Raw genomic sequence first — 10,339 nt, 5'->3', positions numbered from 1 at the left:
GCCCTGCTAAGGAAGGCTGAAAACTGCTCGGAGCCTGCACAGGTCCAAGAGCCCCTTGATTTTGTCTGTGTGTTGCGGTTAGGCCCTTGTATAACAAGGAATGAATGATGCTCCTCGTGGATGGTGAGACAAAGAGGTTTATTTCAAACTCGCGCGCCCTTTTATCCTTACATATCATGTGACTTTCTTAACCAACCCGTCGGCAGCGGCATGCCGCTTTTACCAGATGACCGACATTCGGGGGACCAACAGGCTTTTCCCTGACGATCCTAAGGTGCTCCGCGGCTCGGGTCTCCGAGCTGCAGGCACGTCTCGCCCAGGGAGCAGTCTCCCAGTCAGACTCCCCGCTTTGATGTTGCGTTGACCCTCTCGTCTCTCTCCAGTTGCCTGCTCTGACCTCTCGGCTTCTTCCTTAACTCTTTCTTCTCTTCTTCCGTGCACTACCTAATATTTTTCGAGCTCGCTAAACTAACCATCCGTCTCTTAGATGCCACTAAGACCACGGGTTATTGACGTCAGGGTTTTTTGTGGTTAAAGATTCCCAAGTCAAACTAATAGACCTGATAACCGGAAACTACCACTTGTATGCCTGATCCAGGCTAAATATCTGCTTAATATAAGCTAAATTTGTCCCTTTCGGATCGCCATATGTAGCGGTTAGGCCCTTGTATAACAAGGAATGAATGATGCTCCTCGTGGATGGTGAGACAAAGAGGATTTATTCAAACTCACACGCCCTTTTATCCTTACATATCAGGTGACTTTCTTAACCAACCAGTTCACTAACTCTGGGGCATGCTCCTTGGGCTCTGTACCTGGGCACATCCTCTGTGCCCCTCAGACCCGCCTCCCACAGGAAACTCCACCACATTGGGCCCTATTCTAGAATAAAATTCCCTTGAAAATAATACAAAGCTCCCTTGACTTCACAAGGATTTCACAGAGGCCCACAAGTCCAAATTAGAAGACACATTGAGTATTTTAAGCCAAAATAAGTTAAATATCTAGCTTCTTTTTTATTAGGCAGCTCTAAATTCAGTTGCCTTGAACATGTTTATTAGGCAGCTCTAAATTCAGTTGCCTTGAACATGTTCATATACACATCCTATACTCTAAATCAATATTAATTTATCATATATTCCTTACAAAGAGCTAACAGGCACCAGGTGGACTAGATTTTCTTTAATTTAGCCACGTACATTGGACCCCACGCTCTCCCTCTCTCTGGAAGCACCAGAAGTTCATGCTGCTGCAAGCCATCAAGAAAAGTGAATTCCTGAGAAACAGCTCTGCCCATTTCACTTATATCCACAGGCATAACATTGCTGCAGGAGTTTAGGATGAGGTTTATCACATCACTGTTTTCTGCCTTTGAGAGAGTGCACGTAGAATACACCAAGGATCCACCAGGACGCAGTGCTTTAATAGCAGACCTGAAAATAGCAACAAAAAAAAAGAAAAAAGGGAAAAAAGTCAACATAAAAGTGACATTCTGGCGTGGGAGAACATGTAAGGACTTATAAATCTAGAGTGTAAATAAATACGACAAAAATAACACTATGAAAATGTCTTAACAGCATATAATTGACTGTACAGGAAACTACAATTTTGTTTTCTCATTTATTATTGTACTCTCAGTTAACTGAAGGTGTTTTTTACACAGCAGTGACAACTATAAAGCAGCATCCATTCAGAGCTGCAGAATGACAGCAGCTTTCAGACAATCACATGCTGTGAAAATGCTGCACCTGTGCATACAGAATGGGTTACACCACATCAAACGTGTTGGCAGGATCCTGAGCTGGCTGCTTGCATGAACAAATATCAGAATGTACACTTGCACTAATGGCCTGAACTAATTACTGGGTTGTAATTTTAGAAACATTTCTGCAAATTCTGCAGCTTATTTATCAGGTAAGAGGACTTGGGGGTTTCACTGAGTCCCTACTTTTCAACCTGATTTTCTAAGGATCATATGTTCTTTATGTGCCCTTCACCACTGACCTGTTGACAAATTTTGACTCAACAAAGGCAAAATAGTGGCTTAAAGCCTGAAAGCTTTATAACGAGTGGTGGGTGAAGGGAACAGAGGTTCTTTATCACTTTACCACTGAAACTGAGTTTAAACAAACTGCTTACTTTGCATTAAAGCAGATCTGCAAAGTCCTTATTTCAGCAACATAAAATATAACCCATGAGAGTTAGAAGTGATATTCAAGCCATATTCACCTACTGCAAATTAAGAAAGTAAGGAGAAAAATCCAAAATCTTGCACCACAGAAGAGCATTCTTCAAATCTAATACCACCATATTACTAAAAGAGAAAGCTACAATAAAGGTTCATTTGCTATTAAATCCCATTAAATTATACATTTTGGAGCCTTGAAGGACATATGGCTCAAAGACTGAACTGTAAGCTAATATTCAAGTAGATACTACTGGGCTGAAGCAAATACCACATTAAAATACAATTGCTCCTTCTATTTGTTTAAAAACAAGAGAATCTGAACAAGTGAATGATGTTACTTAGCTTATGAATATCAGAGAGTCAACAAAGGTAAGGGCTGAGAGGACTGCAAGTGAGTCACTGGGAATTTAGGAGGTGCAGGAGGTGCAGGGATACTGGAAGCATGGATCACAATGACATAGTCACACTGTATGGAAAGACACTGAATAATCACAGATTTGTAGATATTACTGACAATTCTGTGTTCACACTCATACCCCAGAAAAAAAATGTACTGGGAAAAAATAAAAAGAAGAAAAACAAAAACAAAACAAACAAAAAACAACAACAAACTCTTCAAGCTAGATGAGGTGAGCAGCCTCCAAATGCAGAAAGTCTGATTCCAAGCCCAGACAAACAAATACAATGCCATTGAAACAGCATTTCCTCCAGAGACAAGCTGAGAACTTCCTAAAGGTGATTTCTGAACAAAAGCAGCTGAGAAAGGAAAGAAGAAAATATAAGGGGGAAAACATAATCCCTTTTAACAGAACTGGGACTTTTCATGAAAAGAGTCAATAAAGAAAAGCTTCATCACAAGCAGGATCAAAGCCAATCAGAGATCAAAGCTGCACTGAAAGTCCTGTCCGAAATAGGAAGGAACCACCAGGACAAATTACTGTTTCAGACAGGTGAAAACTAAATCTGCTTCTCTTGGGAGTATACACATCACCTCATTTATTTTATGAGTCTTGAGTATGTCAATCAGCAAGCCAAGTATATACTTTACTGAAGTTTATGCTTTTCCAGTTTTAGTAAAAGAACAGAGCTCTCTCAACTGATGATGCTGTAAGAAAAATAAGTGTTTAATGCCTCTGTTGTATCAGTAAAAAGGTGGAGAGTGAGCAGATGGCTGGCACATTTAGCCTGAGTGAGTAAGCTGTTCAAGTTCAGTCTGTTACAGGTAAAAAACAGGTTACACTGCACTTAGGTAGTCTAAATATTTTCAATTTAACTGGGCCTAGTGGACTCATTCCAGGATACTTTGAAAATTAGTAGGACATATCACAAAACTGCAAGCTTATCTCACATCTCTGAGTAGCTTTTGAAAGCCTGCAAAATGTTTAAGAATGTTTCTGTCACAGACAGGTATAGCACAACATTTACACTGCCACCTTGAGACAGCAGAAGAGAGCAGCTGTAATCCTAATGTCCTCATGCCTGTTCTGGCATCTAAAAGCATTTTTTCACTCATGTAACAGATCCTACTTTCTGGTTTTCACATTAGAACTCAAAGAGAACAGGGCTGAAGTCTAAATGGGCTCTCATAAAGTTAAGCTGATCTTATTATTATCAGAATCCAGTTAGATAACTCATTTTTGACAAAATTTTCCCCTCCAGCTACACCTTTTCCATGTGTGCAGCAGTGCCAAGCCATGAGAGGGTATCTAGAAATGCCTGAAAATGTTCTGACCAGACAATCAAGATATACTTTTAGCACAACTGATAATTTTACTCACAGAAGCAGATAATGGCACTCCTTTCCTACCTATAAGGCAGGTAACTATATAAGCATTTAGACAAGTGAGAAAATACTTTTACCATATATATAAGTAGTTGAAGCTACTGCTTACAGGGTTAAAAGCCTGGAGACTTGGTAAGTGTCCTTTACTTACCATACAGAAAGTAACATATAGCCATATGAAAGCAATTTTCAAAGGCACCATGCTCCTACAACTGAGTCCACCAGAGCAGCACAGGCCTCTGAATGCAAGCTTGAAAATCTCACATCAAAACTTGTCTAAGCCTCCTCATCTGGTGAATCTGCACTGGCACATGACCCAAAAAGGTTGGCCTGCTCACTGCAGGTGTCTTTATTCTGAACCTAAATCGTGAACTAAAATATCTGAGGAGAATTACTTTCCACTGCAAGGTTAATCAATGTATCTATCCATCTTGTCAAGTCCAGCAACACTTGTTTCAGTGCCTGTGCTCAAAGTCAGCCCTGATGAAGCCATACTTAGCTTTTGATAAACCTGCACTGAGCTGCAAAGTTCAAAGTGAAGAAGTGCCAGGCTGAAAGTCACAGAGTGAGACTCCACTGGGCGAGCAGATTCAGGGAGTTTGGTCCTCTCCTCATCAGCATGACAGAGAATTCAGTCATAAGGGAATTTGTCCAAATAAATTTAAGGAACCAGCCTTCCTCTCTAATCAGTGGAGAGAAACAAGCGCATCCAAGGGATAGGCTGGACATGAAACAGAACCCACCACTGCTACTATAACTCCACCATCTAAGGATGTAAGATTCCTCTTTCACTGGGAATCTTGATTATGCCCCAAATCCTTACTTAAAGCGCAATTCTTAGTTTAAGAAATTTAGTACCTGCTATAGGGTACTTTGTAACTTCCAAAACCAGGTTTCAAATCTAGCATGATTAAAAAAGATGCCAGGGCAAATGACCCTGAAGTACTTTTTCACTTTCCTCCTATTATAATACCTTGTTTAAAAGTAAAACACATTAGCTAAAGGTAGTTAATCTGCAGTTATTTTTCTCTTACTAGTACAGATGTCATTCATGTTCATTAAATAACTAAAACTTTCAGCTTAAATATAGATGATACTTAACTTCATCATTTTATTTCAGGTACGCATATTTACTGTAATGAATTTTACATGTTTACAGGCACTAGTACTGCAAGGTTTCAAGCTTCATATGGAGAAACATGAGAACACACATTAAAAGCACTGGAAACTTTTCCTGGAACCTCCTGACTTGTTCACCTTTCCCTACAACCATTTTTGATTTAGTCAACTGTTTTCTGGGGTGCTGAACACAACTTTAGTACAGACCAGCATATCGCAACTTAGGCTTTAGTGATAGCAAAGAGTCTGAAATTTTAATGACATTTTCTAATCAACAGTTTGGAATTACAATAGCTGGAAACCTGCACGATAAGAGTGAGATTCACTGGCACATCATTCTGCAAAAACTTCCTGATGCTTCTCCACACTTGCTTTGAACTCCTCCCATTATCAATTTATAGCCACCAAATTCACCTTTAAATCTTTCCAGCACTTCAGCAGAAGACCCATCTGTAATCCAAACAAAAAGGGGGGCTGATGTCCATCCCATTCAGGAAGTTCTGTGAAACAAGTTAACAGGTGCAGATTGCTCTCCTCCTCATTCTAAATGAGGTTTTACAACAATAAAGCCAAACAGATAAACAAATAACCCCCCAAAGTATTAGCAATACATTGTGTTTTTGCAGGGTGTGTCTCTGGGTACAAGTTCAATGGCAGATATTGTACTGTGGAGGTGAGAGGTACAAAAGATGGATTAATCTATCCTAACCCCCTGTATTACAAGAGTAACAGATAAGACTTTTAAAAGAAACACATTAATTTAAAGCTTTTTTTTTGTTTATTTCTCAAGATTTACTAAATTAGGGAAAACAGAACAGTATTATTGTTTAATATCTCAGGGAAAAAAGACCATGCTAGAGCCAGAATTCTAAGTCCAGAAAACTCTTTTATGCCACTAAAATGTAGTTAGCCAGAACCTAAAAAGAGGATTTTTCCCACTTACAGAAAATTAGACATGAGGGGCTGACTTTTTCATTCTAAAAGTCTTGGTGTTTCAAACACCCTTGTAAAAATGGGCAGAAAAATACATATATTTCACACTATAGCTACCACCTGCATGTCCAGCCTACTCGTCCCGTGCTTGGGTTTGTGTTGCATGCCATTGGAAGGATCAGTATTAATTATGTTAATCACCCAACTATTTTCAGTATTTTCAGTATTAAAGTAAAAAGCTTACATATTTTTTAGGGCAATTTTAAAATATTACAACACTTCAACAGTGCCATCTTTTGGCAGCTAAGATGTATTTCTACTCAATATGCCAGATAATGCCTTATCAGAATAAAAAATGCCAACCTTTTTAGAAGCGATTTGAGAACAAATGCATCTCAAGGACACAATCTTGCCATGTGCTCTGGGATGTCCCTTCCAATCTTATCTGTTCTGTAATTTGCTTTTATCCTCAATTCTAATACTTTTTATTAACTAAAGATACCCACGTTACCTTTTTCCTCTTACAAGAGTCCAGATACTTTGTGGTAACATGATGTGCATGTTAAAGATTTTGCTTTTATTTCTTCAAACAAAGCCAAAATGACAAAGAAATTCCTCCTGTGTCAAAATACCATTTTTTTTTGTTTTTTGTTTTTTTTTTAATATTTTGTGATGGGCAGTGAAAGAGGTGCACAAGAGAAAGTTCAAGTACTCTCTCCACACTCCGAGCACCTACTCCTCTGCTCCTCTAAGCTTTGCTACTGCAGAGAGACATTGCAGCTCAGAAAAACACAGTAGCAACAGGAAAATCATGAAAATGAACTGAATTCTTCTGAATTAAACTGAACTATAAGTAGAAGTAGACACAGGCACCAAAAAATCCTAAACCAAACAATGAAATCCCCCAAATGTAGTCCACTGTGACAAACCTTCGATTCTTCTGCCATTTCCTCATCCTAGAAGTACCTTCTTAACTTATACACTCTCACAGGTCCATCTCTCTTCCCAAATTAAACTTATTATTTACAAGAAGAAAAACATACAGAGCCCAAGCAGAACCTTCTCAGATACAGAAGGGAGAATGAAAGACTTTTAAAGCCAACCCTGCCCCAGCTTCAGGGTTAGAGGTTTTCCTTACTGCTTCTGAAACACACACACACAAAAAGGACTGAAGGTGGAATTAAAGCAAAATTCGTGTCTAAACTTAAATATGTGATCCCAAAAACAACTGACTAGCCATTGGGTGGCTTATTTGTTTATTCATGCAGTTATTTATACATCCAATAAACTTCGTTTTCAACATTTTATGAGCAACTTAATCTGTAAGTTGCTCTCAGGATGTTGCCAAAGGCTTAAGTTCTTAAAATCAGAAACCATTTATTTTAACCCCCCCACAACTAAGAGTACACAATTCCTCTTCTAGATGCATGTGGGAAACTCTACATTTCAGTGAAAATACAGATGGCACTGAATGAGGGAAAAGAAATATCATGATTTTTCCAGTAAATCACAGTATTTACTACTATGTGAAAAAGACTCTTTTTTTTTAACAAATTGTACATATTCTATGAAACCTCATCACAAAAAAATTTTGTGAAAACATCGGACACAAATAAACAAACTTGCAGTTAAAAGCTGCTGTTTTCTCTGGTATGTGAAAATCAGTGATGTGGTTTCACAGACACACTCATAAGTTTAACCATTACATTATTAGGTATTCAAGCTTAGCCCTAACATTTAATTTCTGTCTGAGACCTGATAATGCTGGGAAAGTCACTTTTGGGAACCACTGTATGCTAGCATTTAGCATCAGGAAATGACTATTCCTTCCTTACTTTGCAATTTGTTTTCTGCATGAACACTCCAAATAATAAGATTTGCAGTTCTTGGATTATAGCACTCAGCAGGGATGCTCTGGTTTTGGTACTAACAATCATTACAAGTCAGTGGTGCCCTCAGTGCTTATAAAATCTGCTGTTCAACATTTATGCCACTTATTTACATTTCAGATTTCATTCAGACTGGAGTAGGAAGGTTGTTGCAGCAGTTTCAACACTTCTTCCAGATCTTCCTTCTCTGAAGCATCTATTCACTTAAATAATTACACCCTATTGCAAACCCTACTTCCTTCCTTCACTTTTCTCTTTGATGCCCCAGCTTCCCCCCCCCCAAACAGATCAAGAAAACCAGATTACAAGTTAAGCATTTCTTTAATTCAGAAGAAGGGAATCTCAAATTTTAGGCTGAGTGTTGCTTGATAGAAATACAAATAGAACCCCACTTTGATTTCATTCTTCTCATTTGTATGTTATTCTTAATACTACTGCTAAGCTGAAATAATGCTTGGTTCTTATACTTCAAGTTTTGTCTTCAAATCACACAACATTTCATAGAATCATGGAACGTTTTGGGATGGAAGGGACCTTAAAGCCCATTCAGTTCCACCCCCTGCCATGGGCAGGGGCACCTTCCACTATCCCAGGTTGCTCCAAGCCCTGTCCAGCCTGGCTTTGAACACTTCCAGGGATGAGGTAGCCACAGCTTCTCTTGGCAACCTGTTCCAGGGCCTTACCACACTCACAGTAAAGGATTGTTTCCTAATATCCAATCTAAACCTACTCTCTTTCAGTCTTAAACCATTCCCCCTTGTCCTTTCACCCCATGCTCTTGTAATATACTTCTAACAGTACCCTCAATAAAATTGTTGGGATTCAGCCTTAGACTTGTTTTTCTTTTGCAGATACAGGAATCAAGGTGAGAAACGCCTGGGAGCATAAAGCACCAGGGAACCTGAATCCATAAACCAGTACAGCCCTGCGTGAGCTGAGTCATGTCAAAAGCCAGATGAATGTTAAGTTCAGCCCTTCCAAATATTACTGGAAGTATCTGAGATGGGATTCAAACTCAATTTTTTTAATTTACAATTATGGACCCTACCCAAACTTGAATAGAGTTGCATTCCACCGTTTTAGTTTTGCTAAACTTTTAATGCTCTTGTCATGTTTAGCCTTTTCTGATCTTGTTTTATCATTTACTTTTACCCTTTCATGTGGGATCTGAGACATCTTTAGTATTGCGAATTCATTCTAAAGTGACCATGTAAAAAGAACAGTAACAATACAGTGGACAACTATACATCAAATATTTTACCCAGTAACCCTTATAATACCTACCTCTTGAAATTAACCATTTATTTCAAATGCTCCAAAATATTTTAAAAGACCAAAAAAAAAACCCCAAAAATCAAGGGCACACAGCAATAGATTGATTGACCTACAGAACTACTCAGACCTATGTTGAGCAATAAGATTGAAATTACCATCCTTTTACTACAATTTACATACCAAAACTATTTTGTCCTTCACAATCTAATTCTTATTACTGTTGCAAGAGTAAAATATATTTTCAACAGAAAGCTTTCTCTTGATTTAGGAATAATTCAATTAAATCTGATTTGGGCTGGCAGGAACGTATCTTTTTTTAAAAAACAAGGTTCCTGCTGTCATGAGTTCTCCAGGACTACAATCTGGAATGATTTATACAAATTCTCAAAATTTCTCTGCATGATATATGCTTTCTTTTGGTACAGGTTCACAAATTGGATTTTGTATGTCAGGTATTGAAAAGGGAAAACAGAAACAGGTCAGTGTTTTAAATGTGATTGATTTCTTCAAGGGAAATGGGTGACATGATGCATTACTGCAATAAGATACTCATATTTCTGTTATAAATCACAGGCTTCTGCTAGGCTTTTTTCAACAGGAACGCATGCAAAACTATCTTCAACTGCTGCAATGGGAACTTTCCATAAAAACTTTGTTTCTTTTGTTTGCAATATGTTATTTTTCCCTCAATTTGCTTTGACAGATGAACTTCAGGTGTGACTGTTACTTTGCAAATAACATTCAAGTTTAGAAGGTTCTATTGAGAAGTCTTTTTTTTAATCCCAAAGAGAAAAACCGTGGAGTTATAAATGCTTCCCACATGCCAGCCTATGGCTGGTATCATTAAAATGTGTAATGCATGACAGCCTTGATTTGGATTTTTGGGTGGATGTTCATAAAAATAAACAAACAATCCTCTCTCCCTCACCAAACCTCACACTGTTTTATTTTTTCTACTCTATTGATTAGAATCAGGAGTCTTTCTGTACTACTGTGGTAGTTTGGTCTAGGCCTTCCTTGGTGACCAGTTTGTAACCAAGGAAGGGTCCAGATTTACCCGGTATTCCCTACGATTTTTACGTAAGCCAGGCTATAAGAAGAAAGGAGGAAAGGCCTTTGCTCTCTTTCCTTCTGGTGGCTTGGAGGTGCAGG

General features: G+C 38.5%; 1 protein-coding gene across 1 annotated transcript in view; it reads right to left on the bottom strand.

Moving 5' to 3' along the window:
- Positions 1 to 707: 707 nt before the first annotated feature.
- The window catches only part of NSUN3 (NOP2/Sun RNA methyltransferase 3), an 18,083-nt gene continuing 8,451 nt past the window's right edge, over positions 708 to 10,339 (bottom strand). Inside the window, exon 6 of the mRNA XM_018089065.2 lies at positions 708 to 1,433. Within this exon, the coding sequence (XP_017944554.2) occupies positions 1,172 to 1,433 (262 nt within the window). The 3' untranslated portion in view covers positions 708 to 1,171. The remainder of the gene's footprint in view (positions 1,434 to 10,339) is intronic.

This window comes from Manacus vitellinus, unplaced genomic scaffold, assembly GCF_001715985.3.
Source record: "Manacus vitellinus isolate BGI_N305 unplaced genomic scaffold, ASM171598v3 scaffold_113_pilon, whole genome shotgun sequence".
NCBI lineage: Eukaryota > Metazoa > Chordata > Aves > Passeriformes > Pipridae > Manacus > Manacus vitellinus.
Note: the sequence above shows the minus strand (reverse complement) of the source record. Positions and strands in the feature narration are given on the sequence as shown.